This window comes from Trichomonas vaginalis, chromosome III (assembly GCF_026262505.1).
Source record: "Trichomonas vaginalis G3 chromosome III, whole genome shotgun sequence".
Lineage (NCBI taxonomy): Eukaryota > Parabasalia > Trichomonadida > Trichomonadidae > Trichomonas > Trichomonas vaginalis.
Window position 1 is genome coordinate 17690715 of NC_067205.1, and position 18028 is coordinate 17708742.

Genomic DNA, 18028 nt, shown 5'->3' on the forward strand with positions numbered 1-18028 from the left:
ATTGAAACCATTGTATTTCATGACAAGATTTTAGAATTTAGAGAAGGTGCTTTCCAAGACACACATAATTTGAAAAACATAATGATTCCAAATAAGTTTTCGCAGAGTGTGGTAGAATTTACGAAAAAGTGACACTTAACCTTAAATTTCCAAACACTATTTTTTGATTGTATTTTGTTATTTATATATTTATATATATAAATATATTTATATATGTATATTTATGTATGTATATTTATATATGTATATTTATATATGTATATATTTATATATGTATATATTTATATATGTATATATGTATATATTTATATATTTATATATTTATATATGTATATATTTATATATGTATGTATTTATATATGTATATATTTATATATGTATGTATTTATATATGTATATATTTATATATGTATATATTTATATATGTATATATTTATATATGTATATATTTATATATGTATATATGTATATATGTATGTATTTATATATGTATATTTATTTAAAAAAATTAAAAATAATATAATTAAAATTTATTTATATTTTAAATTTCATACTGATCTTCGATTCCAATTTGTGAATTGATATCATTAACAATTGAATTTCGGTGCACCCCTATGAGAGCGCTGGCGACCGAAACACCACTAGTAAGATTCTGTATTAGAAACTGCTTCATGCTGTGTTGAGTAAGCTTCGATGTCTTTGTAGGATAGCTTTCTGAGAGCGAAACAAGATAGTGTTGAAAAAAATTTTGAAAATCTGAGAGACTGTGCAAGAGCCAACGACCAAAACACTACCAGTAAGATACAGCAGTAGTAGCTGCTTCATGCTGCATTGAGTATTGTTGAATAATTTGAAGTCGTGGTTTTTGAAATCAGCACCCCTATGAGAGCGCTGGCGACCGAAACACCACTAGTAAGATTGTGTATTAGAAACTGCTTCATGCTGTGTTGAGTAAGCTTCGATATCTTTATCAGACCACCTTTAAATTAACCACTCACATTCTCACTGTGGTCCATCTAAAATTTGTAAACTTTATGACATAAAATTATATTATATGCAGGATCCCACCTATTACTTAATCTTTTTGGAATAAATGTTTTATAATATTTATCGATTGATTGTAATTTTTTGTATAAAAAAGTTTTTTATTTATATTAAAAATATATTCGGTTAATGATATTATCTTATAATTTGTAAATAAATCTAGTAATAAAATAACTTTAATAGTTGGTGTCACTTTTTCGAAAATTCTGGTTTTTTCCAAGATTTTAGAATTTAGAGAAGGTGCTTTCCAAGACACACATAATTTGAAAAACATAATGATTCCAAATAAGTTTTCGCAACCAAAGAATTTATCTTTTGCATTTCTTGTTTCAAGTTTTATTTTCCCTGACAATGTCACATATTATTTTGACATTATTGAAACATGTAGATTGATCAAATATAGCCTTTCTTTTCAAATTCTAATTTCTTTTATGTTTTTTACTATTGAATGAATAAAATTAGATTTCAAAAATGCAATACACGGGAATGAAATTTAAGCATTCCTCTTTTGTTTAATATCAAAACTTGCTAAATTTTGATATGTGATTTACAAGTTAGTAAATGTCAAACTGTGCAGACCCCAAGCAGTTATTAATGAACATTTTAAATAAAATGTTACTTTGGATAGATTTTTCTTAATAATAAATAGATTATATAATATAGTTTTTCTTGACAATAACTTTATTCCTTTTTAATTAATAAATGACTGACTAAAATAACATATAAACAGCGTTGGAATAGATCGACATTTTAAATTTTCAATAGTTTACATTGAAGTGCAGAGATAAGCGCTGGGTGAGTTGAAGAGTAATCAACGAAAACTGCATTTCTATCAGTAAGGATGGCAAGTATGTTGCATCCAAATATTTGATTAACGCATTTGCCTGTGGAGACATTTGTAACGCAATATACATAGAGCAGTTTTGACAATAACTTTATCGCTTTTTAATATTGTTTATAAGCTGACGAAAAAGTGACTTAAAATGTAAAAATTTCATTTTTAGATATTGAATGAATTAAGGGTATATTGCAGAGATGGTACATATAGAAAAGATGATTCTATATCAGTTCAGACAAAATCTATAATTGTTGACGAATCATGTACGAAAATATCCAAAAATTCACTCGACTTATCTTCTTTGGAACAAGTTTCATTACCTTACACTTTAATCGAGATCGAAGACGATGCATTTTTATTAACTTCAATCAAAAAATTATTTATCCCGAAATCAGTTACAATATTGCATCCAAATAATCCTTTCAACTACATGCCTTGTTTAGAGCGAATTGAAGTTGATCCAAATAATCCAAATTATGTCTCAAATGACGGAATTGTTTTTTCGAAAAATTTTGATCAACTAATTCATTATCCAATGCAAATCAAATCTCCTATATACAATGTTCCTCGGACAGTTAGATATATCAATCCTTATGCTTTTCATGCTCATGAATACATTGAAACTATTATATTTCATGACAGAATATTAGAACTGAGAGAAGGAGCTTTCAAAGAAACACGCATCTTTAAAAACATTATGATCCCAAATAAATTTTTATTACCCAAGAATTTAACAGAATCATTTAAAGATTCTCATTTTATTTTCCCAAATGATGTTACATTTTATTTCGATATAATTCAAGAAACTAACTTTTTAAGAAAATGCATACCTTACAGATTTCTAATCTCCTACATGCATCTATTATTTATATAAATAAATTTTATTTATCAGAAACTCTAACGAGGTTTATTCTTGAATTAAAATAAAGTGAAAGATACAATTAATTTTAAGGATGCAATTTCCAGTTTCTGACATTCACTAACAAAATCATTAAATCCTTTTTTTAAGGCTCAGGTACCACTCTCTCAATTTTTAAAATAGAATATATCTGTAAATAAGAATTTTTCTTGACTTATAATTAAAGTCATTATATAAGTGCAATATAAGCTATAATATTATATCATGATGTATGGCGTAGCATTACCAGAAAACTCGTATTGACAGTAATTTTCATGTTTAAAAATTGAAAGGGTGGGACTGGGTAACGTTAGAAAAATAACCATGAACTGAAAAAACAACTACATACTTGGTGAATTTTTGAATATAACAAGTTAAACTTTGAGGCAAAAGTTGTCCTGTATGATGCATTAAAGTTTTCGGATCCAAATGAGTTATTTTTCTGATGTTACTATTTAATGATTTATAATAATTTTTTCTTTACCACCAATATTAACTTTTTTACCATAGAAAATTATGTAATGAGTGAATTTTAAATAGTCCATATTTGACTAAGAAGGGTATTTTAAATCGAACTTTCGTTAGTTCTAGTTTTAACTTCACAAACAATATAGCTTTTTATTTTGACATTTTTGAGACATAACAGTTCATATCGAAAAACATTTATTTGCAAATAATAATTTTTCCTATATATTGTATAGCATTTAAGTTCTAAGATTGCTGGATCTAACAATAGCGACATTTTTATATTTGTTTTCATAATGATAATGATTTTGATGATAAATTTCGATTTCAGTGATCGAAAATTAAATCATTATTTAGTTCTGCTATTATTATTATGTGAGTATCAATTCATTTCATAAATAAATTGAAAGCATGTAAAGGTCATTTGGCCGAGTGGTCTAAGGCGCCAGTTTAAGGCACTGGTCCGCGAGGGCCTGGGTTCGAACCCCAGAGTGACCATTTTTTAAAAATATTTTTTTTAATATTATTGTTTGAAAATATCATAGGGTTCTTCATGAATTGCCCTTTTTGTGAATCCTTATTGTATCCATTGTCACTTTTTTATAAATTATTTTTCCAAGATTTGCACAGTACCCTCAAGTAATTGAGTGAATTAGTGGTTTCTTGTACTGATGGCATTTATAGATATAATTCTTCAATCCAGAATCAAGCGAAATCTATTATAATTGATAAAACTTGTACAAAATTATCATTCAATTCTCTCAATTTCACATTTTTAGAGCATGTTACACTACCAAATACATTAATTGAGATCGAAGATGATGTTTTTGTTGGAGCCAAGATTAAAGAATTATTAATTCCTGCTTCAACAAGATTATTGAGCTATGCTAATCCTTTCAATTCTATGTTTTCTCTTGAGTGCATTAATGTTGATCCAAATAATCCAAAATATTCATCATTGAACGGAATTCTTTTTTCTAAAAATTTCGATCAACTGATACATTATCCATTGCAAATCAAATCTCCTATTTATATTGTTCCAAGAACAGTTCGATATTTGAATCCTTATTCCTTTACAGATCACCAACTTCTTCAAACATTAATTTTTCATGATCGAATATTAGAACTTAGAGAGGGCTGCTTCAAATTTGCACAAAGTCTGAAATCCATTATGATTCCAAATAAGTTTTCGTTACCTCAAAATCTTACTAATTCATTTTTATCTTCAAATTTTCATTTCCCTGAAGACGTAACTTTTTATGATGACATAATCAGAACGTGTGAATTACCAAGGCACATATTTGATCTCATATTTATAATTCCTTTAGCTTCTATAATTATTTTATAAATAAAATCTTTAAATTTAAAGATCTTTACATTACAGAGAATTAAATATCAGATCAGTTCTCTGAAACAATCTAAAAAAATGCAAAAACATTTTTCTTTATAAGTATTCAAAGATTAATGAAAGCAAACTTCCTTGTTACTTTACATATCATTAAAATTTCTATATTTAATGACAAATAATCTTTATATAAAGCTGAGATTAAATGTCACTTTTTACATTTTTGACATATTAGAGAAATTAAGTTTCTTTCTTAATATTGATGCAAAAAAGATGTTTTGAGCATAAAATTCGTATGAGGAGATAATTACAATACAAATTATGAGTAGGTGAAAAAGTTCAAACTCTTAAAAATCGTCACTTTTTTGGTTGTCAATGAAACATATGGGACTGGAGACAAAATTCTTTTATCTGTTATTGATGCTACAGACTTTGTTCTTAAAGTTGATTGCGAAGTTATATATGGCGTTTCTGAAAAAGATGTTTGTGCTGAATATGCATTCCAAGGAAGTCGAAATACATTATCATCAATTACATTTCCTGAAGGCTCGAAACTTAAAACAATCAATGATTGTGCATTCAAGCAATGCACAAAACTAACATCCGTTGACTTTTCGAATTACGAATTTTTAACAAATATTGGAATTAATGCATTTTATGAATGCAATATGTTATCGAATGTAGTTCTTCCAACAAATTTAGAGATAATTCCAAATAATTGTTTTGGATATTGTGATATCAGATCGATAAATATTCCAAATAAAGTCAAAGAGATGAAGAAATATTGTCTTCAATATAATCAAAATCTATTAACGATAACAATAACCGATAATTCCATTTTGACAAGAATTGAAGAATATTCAATGCAAAGATCAAAGATTGAAACAATATTTTTACCGAAAACAGTTTCTTATTTTGCAGCAAATGCATTTGAATCTTCTCAAACATTAAAAACTATTACATGCAATCCATCTAACCCAACGTTTTCAGTAATGGATGGTATCTTATATAACAAAGATAAGACTATTCTCGTAAGATATCCTGCTAATCATGGATCATCATTTCAAGTTCCAGATTCAGTAAAAAAGATTGGCTTCTGTGCATTCATTTCATCTGTGATTGAAACAATTATTTTCCCTCCAAACCTGAAAACCATAGATGGATGGTCATTCATGGGTACAAGACTGAAAAAATTAAAAATCCCAGATTCTGTTACAGATATTGGAGAAGGAGCATTTGCAGCTTGCACATCTTTGACAGAAATATCATTTGGTGCAGGTATGACATATATTCCAAGCTATGGCTTCACTAATGCAAGAATAACAAAAATAGCAATTCCTGATAATATTACAACAATAGGTGATTTTGCCTTTGATAATTGTCCAACTTTGAAAGAAGTAATACTACCTTCAACAATAACAAATCTTGGAGGTTCATGTTTCCCATCAAATGTAAACGTATCGTTTCCAAGTGATGCAAAACTCTCTCTTGATGATCAACAAATTCTTTATAATCTCGACAAAAGTATTTTAATCATGTGTCTTAAGAAAAGTACATCGTATATCATTCCAGAATCAGTTGTTACTATCAGATCATCTGCATTCAAAGAGATGACAGATCTAACTAAGATTGAATTTAGATCAGGCACATCTCTGCAAACTATCGAGTATGATGCATTCTTAGGATGCAGCAAACTATCATCAATTGAGATTCCTAGCTCAGTTACCTCTTTTGGAAAGAAATCATTCTATAACTGTGCGCAGCTCAAGTCAGTCTTCTTCGGAAGTAAGCTTACTCGGATATCATCACAATGTTTTGAAGGCTGCACATCTCTCAGTACGGTCAGTTTCAGCACATGCGATAGTTCTTGCATAATCGACTCATATGCATTCAGTGGATGTACATCTCTGAAGACACTCACGCTTAGTGAAAATATTTCTAGTATTGATATGTAATACTTCAGCAACTGTGCATCTCTTGAAAGCATCAACATTCCTTCTACTCTCAAATACATCGGCATATACGCATTCTCTAACACAATGATCTCTCAAGTTACATTTGCTTCTCCAAGCTCGATGATCAACCTTAGCAAGTACTCATTCAGCCAGTGCACTCATCTCCGTGATATTATCAACATCCCAGACACAATCGAGAACATCGAATCCAACTGCTTTGAGTCCACACAAATCTCAACATTTGTTGTTCCTATATCTACAACATCGATTGGCAACTATGCATTCCGAGGATGTTCAGAGATGACAGTCTTTAAAATCCCATCTCGTTGCTTACTTCGATCAATCGGCAACTACATCTTCGATGGCTGTGTTTCTCTCAGCACTATTGAATGTCCAGACAGTGACTTCTTCGTTATCGATAACGGAGCTCTTTTCAACAAGAACAGGAGTAATTTGATCTGCTTCCCACCTGCATCTTCTATCACATTCTTCTGTTTCTCACAGAACGTGAAGAGTGTCTCGTCTAGTGCATTCTTTGGCTGCAAGAACCTTGTTGGTATCATGATTCCTGACAATTCTATCACGTCCATTGGTCACTCAGCATTTGCAGACTGTACATCTCTCAAGTACATCAACATCCCTCTTTGTGTTAAAAACATTGACCAGAATGTTTTCACTGGTTGCACTAGCCTTTACTGCGGTGTTGTTGTCCAGAACACTAGTATTTCATTCCGCATGTCCCTTGTTACCAATAGTGGTCTTAGTTTCACATCCATGAAAGACTGTGGCCTTATCACATGCAAACATGATAGTTGCAGGATCCCAGTTCCTTCTCTTATTTCTTTGTTTTTATTTTAATGTAAAAATTACTTCTAGATAAAATTAACTAGGAAAAGCAAAACTTTCAGGAATAATAATGTTAGCGATGATGAAAAAAAGAGCTTAATACCCAACAACAAGAAATAATGGAGGGAAAACTTGTTGGAATGATTTGCATTCCTATCCAGACCAAATTTTCTCTCGAAATTTCCAAGTTAGACTCAAAATTGGGTTATAAAATCATCACTGTCACTTTTTAAATAAAAATTAACAAATACAATTTTTACGAAATAATTTGCTAACGACTGAGTGAATTAGTTGTGTATTGTACAGATGGTGTATATAAAAGAGACGAATCAATATCAGATCAAACTAGAGCTATTATTATTGATGAATCTTGTACGAAATTATCTGTTAATGCATTTCAATTATCATTTCTCGAACAAATCAGACTTCCGGATACATTAATTGAGATCGAAGATGATGCTTTTGTTAATTCTAAAATCAAAACCTTATTTATCCCAAAATCGACTACAATTTTGAGTTTTGTTAATCCGTTCAACTTTATGCCATATCTTGAAAGAATTGATGTAGATCCAAACAATCCCAACTATTCTTCAAATAATGGCATCCTATTTTCGAAAAATTTTGATCAATTGATTCATTATCCAATGCATATAACATCTCCATTATACGTTGTTCCTCGTTCAGTTAGATTCATAAATCCTTATTGTTTTTTTCAGCACGAGTTCATCGAAACAGTTATTTTTCACGACAAAATCTTAGAACTAAGGGAATGTTGTTTTTGTGATTGTCGAAGTCTGAAAACAATAATGATTCCCAATAAGTTTGAATTACCGAAAAATCTTACAGGTTCATTCTTATATTCAACTTTTCGCTTCCCAGATAATGTTTTATTCTATTTTGATATAGGGTGTCCAAAGGTGCGTTTAGCACAGCGCTCTATATGAGACTATTAAAGGAGATATATGCTGATTATAAATATATAATAAAAAATATGAATATATGTATATGATGAGTATTTTGTATTTTGGCGCCATGCCGGGATATAAAATGAATTTTGAGACAAGAGGCGGTTTCGCGGGAAATTTTGGCGGGATTTTTTCATTTTTTTAATGAATCATAAAGAAAACATCCTCGCTCTTGCAAAAAAATGCAAAGACTGTAAAAAAATCTACGAGACATTGGTAAAATACTTCGGTATGGATGCTCCTAGCTATTCCACTGTAACGTATCATGTTAGGATGTATCACTTCATGAACAAAAAGACGCCCATCATAAAAATTGACAAAAAATCGCCGGATCAAAGAAAAATCAAAGCAATTCTTCAAGCGCTAGATGAAGACCCAAGAGCATCACTCAGAAGGATAGAGGAGATGACAAAGATACCACGTACAACAGTCAGTTATTATCTGCACAATTATTTGAACTACAAACTAGCGTATACACGTTGGGTTCCGCACAACCTTAATTCAGTTCAAAAAAAATCTAGAGTCCAATCTTCGAAAGAGCTCCTCTCTATATTGGGTGCGTATCAATCCAAGAAGTTTCGCTTTTTAGTAACAGGGGACGAGTCTTGGTTTCAATATGCAACAGAAGCCAAAATCATGTGGATCCCGAAGGATGAAAATCCGCAAACATTCCCGAAGAAAAAAATTGACACACCAATGATGATGTTGTCGGTTTTTTGGGGCGTGAATGGCATCATCGCAATTGATATTCTTCAAAAACCTAATACGATGAATGCTCAGTATCTAATTGACAATGTTCTTACTCAAATTATCAATTCTGATGAGTTTGAGAAATCCAAACAACAAAAACAAAAGTTTGCAATTCATTTTGATAATTCAAGAGTTCACAAAAGTCATAAGGTAATGAATTACTTGGTGGAAAACAATGTCAAAGTTGTTCCAAACCCAATTTATTCACCTGATATTGCACCCTCTGACTTTTATTTATTCGGCACGCTAAAAAAGAGAGCTGAAGGACGCGAATTCGCGAGTCCAGATGATCTTGAAAATTTTGTAAGAGAGCAATTTGAGCAATTTTCTCATGATGATTTAAAGCGTGTCTTTCAAGCCTGGATCGATCGCTGCGAACGCGTGATTGAATCCAATGGTGATTATATTTAAATAAACTTTATATATATGTAACTTGTTTATTTCTATTTGCAGTATTCAGGTTTGTGCTAAACACACCTTTGGACACCCTATATTTTCAAGACATGTGGATTTTTGAAAAACCAATTTGATTTCCATTTAATTATTGCCTCAATATTTTTAATTATTTCATGAGTAAAAACATCAATACTAATTATTGAGTTTTACAAACTTAATCGGAATGCGTACTTCAATTAAAAATGCTTCTAGTTCTAAGATTTGCAATAATTTAAAACTATCAGACATCAAAGATGATAGCATCGCGCCTGTAAACGACGCAAAAAAGTGAAAATTTTCCTCGATAAAATATTAGAATTGAGGAATGGAGCTTTCTCAGGATGCACAAGTTTGAACAGAATAATGATTCCAATTAAGTTTTCATTACCGAAGAATTTAACAGATTCATTTATCAATTCAAATTTCAATTTTCCTGATAATGTCACATTTTATATTTTGACATTATTGAAACTTGCAGATTAACCACAAATGGTTTTTCTTTCCTATCTATAATTCCTTTAATTTTTTTTTCATATGCATATAGTCAGGAGAAAAAGGTGTAAACCGGGCAAAAAGGTGTAAACCTTAATTCTTTAGGGTTAAAAGAAGGAAAGGTATTGTCCCCATATGTGTGCGATCTGGGAGGTATGATTAGTTCAATATTTTAAAATAGTTGTAATAATGAGATATTAGCTATAATATGATAACATATATAAATAACAATAAAAATAGTATCCTTATATTATAAATATTATAACTCTTTACAGAAAAAGGATTTTTAAAATCTCAAATAATCTTGAATATTTAATAAAAATGAGGCTTAATGGTTTCAATGTCAGTCCATTACATTGTGCTACAATAGCATACAATATTATCTTGATCATTTTTAAATGAATTAACTATCAAGCAGCATGAACATAAAAAACGGATCAAAAAAGGTGTAAACCATATTGTGAAAGCTTATTTTTTAGAATGATCATTAAAATCGATTTTACATTAGAAAATAAAATTATTCGTTGCGTGTCATTAGTTAAATTGATTTTTTCCCACAATAATATCAATTTCAATTTAAAAATTGAGCATCAGACTTTAAATGAAGAATAACATAAGTCTATATGGTTGATAATGATATTCTTTACAATATGAATGCTAGAATTGCTATTTGAAATTGCAAATTTTTGAATTCCATTAAATTTTGAAAATTACAATTTTTTTACCTATAAAAATGTTACAATTTAATAAAAATAATCGATAAAAAATTGATAAAAATGAACGTTTATAATTTTTCATTATGAATTATCCAACTCCAACTACTGATTTCCTTGATGGATCAACACATGATCACTTAATGTTACGGTTCCACATATGATTTAGACATTCTCCTTAATATTTATCGAAGAAAAACGCCAAATAATGAAATTTATTTGGTTTATGCCAGCTGAAGTCAATTTAGACAGATTACAGTCCAAAGTATCCAGTAAAAATCACAATATTTTTACACATGGCCTTAATGAAAGCCAACAAGAATAGAATTCTTGCAAGTTATTCAAAGAATTGTAAGTTTCATTGGCAAAAATGAAACCACTTTCTGACACTCTCTCAAAAAGAAATATACAGGTGTGAAGAGGCATAGAAAATAAAACCTTAAACAAGAAATTTGAGTGAATGTCAGAAAGTGGTAAGTACACCCTTAAGGAAAAAAAACATTGCCTGATATTGTTTCTTTTTCAATACTATTATCTGGGATAAACCCAAATGTATCCCAAAATTCCAAAAACTTAAATGAAATTGAGCGATTTTCTTCAATCAGCCAAGAAAAAAGTTATTGTGTCAGGTTTTGATTTTTATTTATGCTAAATCTCCTAGAATTTGAACGAATTCATAGAATATTGTACAGATAGAATATATAGGGGAAATGCATCAATTGCGAATCAAGCAAAATCTATTATTTTTGATAAATCATGTACAATTTTAGGAACTAGCTCATTAAACTATCCATGTTTAGAGAATGTTTCTTTTCCAGATACTTTAATTGAGATAGGAGATAATGTTTTTGAAGGAACCTTAATAAAAGAGTTATTCATTCCAAAATCTACAACAAATTTATGCATCAGTAATCCTTTCAATGGGATGCATTTTCTTGAGAGAGTTTATGTTGACCCAAGTAACCCAAAATATTCATCATTAGATGGAATAGTTTTTTCAAAAAATTTTGATCAACTTATTCACTATCCAATGCAAATCAAATCTCCTATTTATATTGTTCCACGAACAGTTCGTTATATCAATCCTTATTCCATCACTCGTCACCAATATCTCGAAACATTAATAATATTTCATGACAATGTTTTAGAATTGAGAGAAAGTTGCTTTGGTAGATCGAAAAGTTTGAAATCTATAATGATTCCGAAAAAGTTTTCATTACCAAAAAATTTTAATGCATTTCCAGATACAAATTTTATTTTCCCAGATAATGTAACATTTTATTCTGACAATATTGCAACATACAACTTAATGAAAAATATATTTGATATAATTTATTTTATTGTTTTAATTGTTTCATGAATAAAATAATGACCAAATTTTATTACAATAATGATAGATTAAATAAATGTCAGGAAGACATCTTGAGCACATAATTCTTAAGAGAAAAGTAATTTAATAATATTTTAATACGGATTTATCCCTTTTATCATTAAGGGTGGTAATATTAAAGCACTTTTATGTTGATATTAGTTGATATATTTTTTAATTTAAAAAAAATTAATTTAGAAAAAAGGTGGGAAATTGAGGGAATTTTGATCGTCTTTTTTACTTTTTTTCCACTCCAAAATAACCCAAAATGTGTTTCAATTAAAATTGCTTCTAGTTCTCAAAGCCGATATGACAGTATTGAATAACACCATCAAACTACAGCAACAATAGCCCATATTTAAATTTAAATGAATATAATTTTAGTATATCATCTTGAAACAAGCCAAATATTCAATCCAAGTTTTTCGATATAACATACGTCACTTTTCATTATCCACATTAGTTTATTTTAATGAACTAGTGCATAATGAATGAATTAACAGTATATTGCACAGATGGTATTTATAAATTAAATGAGTCTATATCAAATCAGTTTAGATCTATTATTGTAGACAAATCATGCACAAAATTAGATTCTTGGTCGCTGAAGTTATCATTTCTTGAATATGTTTCGCTCCCAAATACATTAATAGAGATTGATGATGATGTTTTTCATTCAACAAAAATAAAAGAAATTTTTATTCCAAAATCGACAACAATCTTACATTATGGTAATCCTTTCAACTATATGTCATATCTGGAAAGAATTGATGTTGATCCAAATAATCCAAATTATGCATCAAATAATGGAATTGTTTTTTCGAAAAATTTTGATCAACTAATTCATTATCCAATGCAAATCAAATCTCCTATATACAATGTTCCTCGGACAGTTAGATATATCAATCCATATTGTTTCAATCAGCATAAATTTATTGAAACTATAATTTTCCACGATAGAATATTAGAATTGAGGAATGGAGCTTTCTCAGGATGCACAAGTTTGAAAAGAATAATGATTCAAACTAAGTTTTCATTACCGAAGAATTTAACAGATGCATTTTTCAATTCAACTTTCAATTTCCCTGATAATGTCACATTTTATTTTGATATTATTGAAACTTGCAGATTAACTACAAATGTTTTTTCTTTCCTAGCAATAATTTCTTCCATTTTTTTCATCATTGTTTGAATAAAATTTGGTTTCAAAAAGGCAATACTTAGGAATGCATTTACCCTTTAAACATCCAATACTTAGATGTTTTAGATCAATTGGGGTTTTAAGTCTAAACTTTTTGTACAACATATCCCATGTAAAAAAGTGTAATTACTGGATATGGTTGTTTTCTTATTTTTATTATTAGTATTAGACTCAATTATACCCTAATATTCTGAAAAACTTAGTAAATATATTGAGTGATTAATTTTTTTCAATCAACTAAGTAAAAGTGATTGTGTCAGTTTTCATAAAATCTTAAATTTATCTCAATCGTAAAAAATTCCAAAGAACTGACTGAATTAGTTGTTTCCTGTACTGCTGGCATATATAGATTAAATGAATCAATACCAGAAGATATAAAATCAATTATTATTGATGAATCTTGTTCGAAAATTTCCAAATCTGCATTCCAATTAACATTTCTAGAACATTTAACAATTCCAAATACTATAGTTGAAATTGAAGATGATGCTTTTAAGTATTCACAAATTTCTGAATTATTTATTCCACAATCAACAATAAAATTAGATTTTAAGAATCCATTCAATTTCATGCCAAATCTCGAAAGAATTAATGTTGATCCAAGTAACCCAAAATACGCATCAGTTGATGGAATTCTATTTTCAAAAAATCTCGACCAATTAATTCATTATCCGAGAAGAATCACAAATTCATTATACATTATTCCACGATCAGTTCGGTATATTAATCCATTTTGCTTTCATCAACAACAATATATTGAGACAATAGTTTTCCATGATCAAGTTTTAGAATTTAGAGAAGGAGCCTTCCGACTCTGCAAAAACATTAAATCAATCATGATTCCCAATAAATATGCTTTACCAAAGAAATTAACAAATGCATTCTTGGATACTAATTTTAGCTTCCCAGATAATATTACATTTTATTTTGACATTTGGCAAACTTGCAAATTTATTCACAACAAATTTGATTTGCATTTCATTATTCCTTTCATAACCATTCTTTTATCATAAATACTTGCACTATTTTAAGTATGCTGAATACTGAACTTTTTAAGAATTATTGTCAGTGATATCTGCCATTAGTTTTGATAAATCAGATGTTTATGGAATTGATTGGGTTAACCCAAATAATATGATTTCTTATAATGCCAAATAATATCGTATTTTTCAGAGTTGAATCAAGATTTTTAGAGATATTTCTCCTTTTTCATATTCATTATTAAATAGGAAAATATTATTTTTATAATATATTTAAATTAATTTGAATAAATGTAAAGGTCATTTGGCCGAGTGGTCTAAGGCGCCAGTTTAAGGCACTGGTCCGCGAGGGCCTGGGTTCGAACCCCAGAGTGACCATTTTTCCTGGAATTTCAAAAATCTGAAATTATGTCAGAGGGGCGAAAATACACCTTTATACGCGCATAGAATGCTATTGGAAATTTGCATCCAGGATAATAATTGCAGATAATGTCATATTTACTCTTCATTTTTTATCATATGTCAAATTTCTGATCAGAATTTGAATGAATTGACTGTCTTTTGTACAGATGGAATTTATAGAAGGAATAATTCGATACCAGATCGGGCAAAGTATATTATTATTGATAAGTCTTGCACAAAACTTACGCCTTGGTCTCTCAAATTCTCAAACTTCCGAATACATTGGTTGAAATTGTAGATGATGTTTTCACTGATACACAAATCAAGGAGCTGTTCATCCCAGCTTCAACTTCAATAATTAGTTATTATAATCCATTTAATTTAATGCCGTTACTTGAACGAATTAACGTAGATCCGAATAATCCAAATTATTCATCATTTAATGGAATTCTCTTTTCAAAAAATTTTGATACTTTGATTCATCATCCAAGGCAAGTAAATTCTTCTTTATATGTAGTCCCAAAATCAGTTCGATTTATAAATCCATATTGCTTTTATGGCAATGTTTATATTAAAACACTGATATTCCAGAACAACATACTTGAATTCAAAACTGGATCTTTTTATGAATGTCAAAATCTGACAAAAATCTTAGTTCCATATAAAATTTCAAAAAAAAAAAAGGGAGTGGGGCCTCCAGGCACTTCGTGCCCTCTAGCCCTGAAGATGTTTAGTATAACTTTGTCCGGACAAGTAAGGGTCTATCGTCGCTACAGGAAAAGTTACAGGCGTTCCAAGGAAGTATACTTTGAGAAGCCTTTTCTCCCTTTTAAAACAAGATAGGACGGTTATTTTACAAAACTGACAACACTTTGACCGAGTAGTTTTTTGTGCTGAACAAAAAGTGTCATATAAACATCTGTCAAAAACCGCTTTTTAACTTCACTTAAAATGCCACGTAAGCTACGTAAGAATATACGTAAGAGGAAGAGAGCATTGAAACATCCAATAGTAAAACTGACACCACAACAACAGTTGCAACAACAAATTATGAATGACCCCACTATGTTGCAACAAATGTCAAGCAATCCTATGCTTTTAAACCGAGTTATTGGTGCACAGAGTGGAGGTTTAAGAGCGGCACTTTTAGCGAAAATGGCAGGCTATGGTGGAGCTGCAGACGGAACAGCTTATAACCCTCAAAGTCAAATGAATTTGAGTTCACTCAAAAATCAAATAACAGATGTCAAAAAGTCAAACATAGACATACAGAAACAAATAAGTGAAAACGAAAAGAAACTAGAATATGACAGACACACAAAGAAACTCAATGAGTTAAACGTAGAGAAAAAGAAGAAAGAAGAACAACTGAAAGAACTAAGTACAGAGGAATATGCGAAAAAAGTGTCAGAAAAAGCAGCAGAAGTAGCAAAAATGGAACAAGATGTTATAAATTTGAAAAAACCATACTACTCAATATAAAGTACTGAAAGATGAAGAGATAAAACAAAAAGCCCTGAAGACATATATGGATAGCGATGAGTATAAAAAAGAAGTTGAAGCAAATGTAAAGGCAGAAAAACTTTTACAGTTGCAAAACCAAACCGTACAGTATGAAAACTTAGCACAAGAAAGTAAAAATAACGACGCAGCCATGCAAAAGGCAATGAAAAGCGCAGAATATATAAAAGCTAATAATGACTGGTTAGATGCCCAAGCCAACGCTAAAGCAGCCCAACTTATAGGGTCAATAAGGACAAAAAATACAAGCGGATGAAGACAGTTCAAATGAAGCTTTAATGAATGCTGACTTTAAGAACGCCTTCGAAGCTCTTCATAGTAAGGTGAAACTAGTGAACGACTTCTCATCTGGAAAGAAACTGAAGTCTGAAGGTTTCGACAAAGAGTTAAGAGAAGTAGCACAAAATATGACGAAAATAACAGATGCAGCAACGAGACAGGCAGTTCAAAGTGCCTATGACGCCGTTAGAGCAACTGTTGTGGAAAGTCAAGAAAAAGAGTTACAACAGACCAAAACAGACCTAGTAAATGCTTTCTTAAAAACGAAAAAGTCAGGTAGGACATTATGCTGCAGATGGAACATATGTGCCAGCTGGTGGAACTTATATACCAGCTGGTGGAACTTATATACTAGCTAGTGGAACTTATATACCACCAAACCCTCCAAGAGAAGCACCTGCACCAGGACTACCTAAAACATTTACATCGTCACATGGACACAGACACAGGCATGCACCAAAACCAGCACAAACAACCAACAGTTCAAAACACTGCACACACAACCAACAGTTCAAAACACTGCACCACAACCAACAGTTCAAAACACTGCACCACAACAACCACAAACAGAGCAAGGACATAAAAGAAGTAGAGAACAAGGAAACCAAGAATTCTTAAAAATGCTTAAGGAAGACTATGGTTACCCAGATACTCTTGACTTTAGTGACAGATATAAAGAAGCTATTAGAAAGTTCAAGGAAGGAAATACTGACCCGAACCTATTTAGCTTTATGGTTCAGCACCAAATGGGATATAATTTCAAACCTGGAAAATACAAGCTCGCTAAGGGATATGATTTAATAGCATATCATCCAAATGACATGGATGAATTTACTCCGAGATATTTGGTGTCAGAGCTAAATGATAATTCAACTCTCTTCATGAAACGCGTAAAAAATAGAGACGGAACGAAAGAAGAAAGGTTTATGAGTCCGGATGACTTAGATAGGGAACTTGTTAAAAAACGGTCTCGGAATATATGAAATGCCACCAGATGAGGTACAAGAAACTCCACAGGAAGAAGTTCAGAATACAACCAGACATGGAAGAAATAGTTCAGCAACAACAGCTAGAAGAGCCTGAAGGAAACGAACAAGTTCCTCCTTTGGAAACTAACTTCACAGAACTAGATGAAGATTTGGAACAGCCGAAAAATCTTGACCCTCAACAAGTGTATGCGGGGAATATGGAATCTTTCCAAGAGTCTAAGAAAAATTCGGCTGACATAGTAGAAGAATATCGAAAAATGTTCGCCGACATACAAAAGACTCCAACATCAGATGAAAATATTCAGCATAGAATGGAAGAACTGAAAGAAAGTGTACGCAAATACAACAATCCTTTTTACTTACGACCATATAACGTTCAATCTTTGGCTGAACTCGGTGAAAATAAAAGGTTAAATTTCACCAAAACATATAGAAATGAAACATTGTTTAAAGTTCATTCAGAACCTAGCCAATATGGAAACAAACCTACTTTTGTTTCTGCAGACTATGGAACTACAATGAGATGGGGTCATAAAGCTAA

At 30.5% G+C, this 18028-nt stretch overlaps 3 protein-coding genes, 2 non-coding genes and 2 pseudogenes across 7 annotated transcripts, besides 4 other annotated features; all 7 read left to right on the forward strand.

The window, feature by feature from the left end:
- Nucleotides 1–2890: 2890 nt before the first annotated feature.
- Nucleotides 2891–3084: a mobile genetic element.
- Nucleotides 3085–3663: 579 nt separating this feature from the next.
- Nucleotides 3664–3743, forward strand: TVAGG3_0720520. Its single transcript has one exon. It is a non-coding gene; the product is annotated as a tRNA-Leu (tRNA).
- Nucleotides 3744–5258: 1515 nt separating this feature from the next.
- Nucleotides 5259–6545, forward strand: TVAGG3_0720530 (regulation of response to stimulus; the record flags this gene model as incomplete). Its single annotated transcript, XM_001304389.1, has 1 exon — nucleotides 5259–6545. The coding sequence occupies one exon, from the start codon at nucleotides 5259–5261 to the stop codon at nucleotides 6543–6545; it is 1287 nt and encodes a 428-aa protein (XP_001304390.1).
- Nucleotides 6546–6629: 84 nt separating this feature from the next.
- Nucleotides 6630–7403, forward strand: TVAGG3_0720540 (regulation of response to stimulus; the record flags this gene model as incomplete). Its single annotated transcript, XM_001304390.1, has 1 exon — nucleotides 6630–7403. The coding sequence occupies one exon, from the start codon at nucleotides 6630–6632 to the stop codon at nucleotides 7401–7403; it is 774 nt and encodes a 257-aa protein (XP_001304391.1).
- Nucleotides 7404–8294: 891 nt separating this feature from the next.
- Nucleotides 8295–9597: a mobile genetic element.
- TVAGG3_0720560 lies at nucleotides 8391–9517 on the forward strand (annotated as a pseudogene). The gene has a single exon. A coding segment is annotated over exon 1 (1127 nt).
- A 1524-nt stretch (nucleotides 9598–11121) lies between the features above and the next one.
- Nucleotides 11122–11230: a mobile genetic element.
- A 3364-nt stretch (nucleotides 11231–14594) lies between these two features.
- Nucleotides 14595–14674, forward strand: TVAGG3_0720580. The gene has a single exon. It is a non-coding gene; the product is annotated as a tRNA-Leu (tRNA).
- Nucleotides 14675–15649: 975 nt separating this feature from the next.
- TVAGG3_0720590 (protein of unknown function, DUF4106 family) lies at nucleotides 15650–15946 on the forward strand (the record flags this gene model as incomplete). The annotated part of the gene is made up of 1 exon (XM_051244102.1): nucleotides 15650–15946. A coding segment is annotated over one exon (297 nt), but the record flags the coding sequence as incomplete, so codon positions are not given.
- Nucleotides 15947–16132: 186 nt separating this feature from the next.
- On the forward strand, nucleotides 16133–17064 carry TVAGG3_0720600 (annotated as a pseudogene). The gene has a single exon. A coding segment is annotated over exon 1 (932 nt).
- An 884-nt stretch (nucleotides 17065–17948) lies between these two features.
- Nucleotides 17949–18028: part of a mobile genetic element that runs on past the window's edge.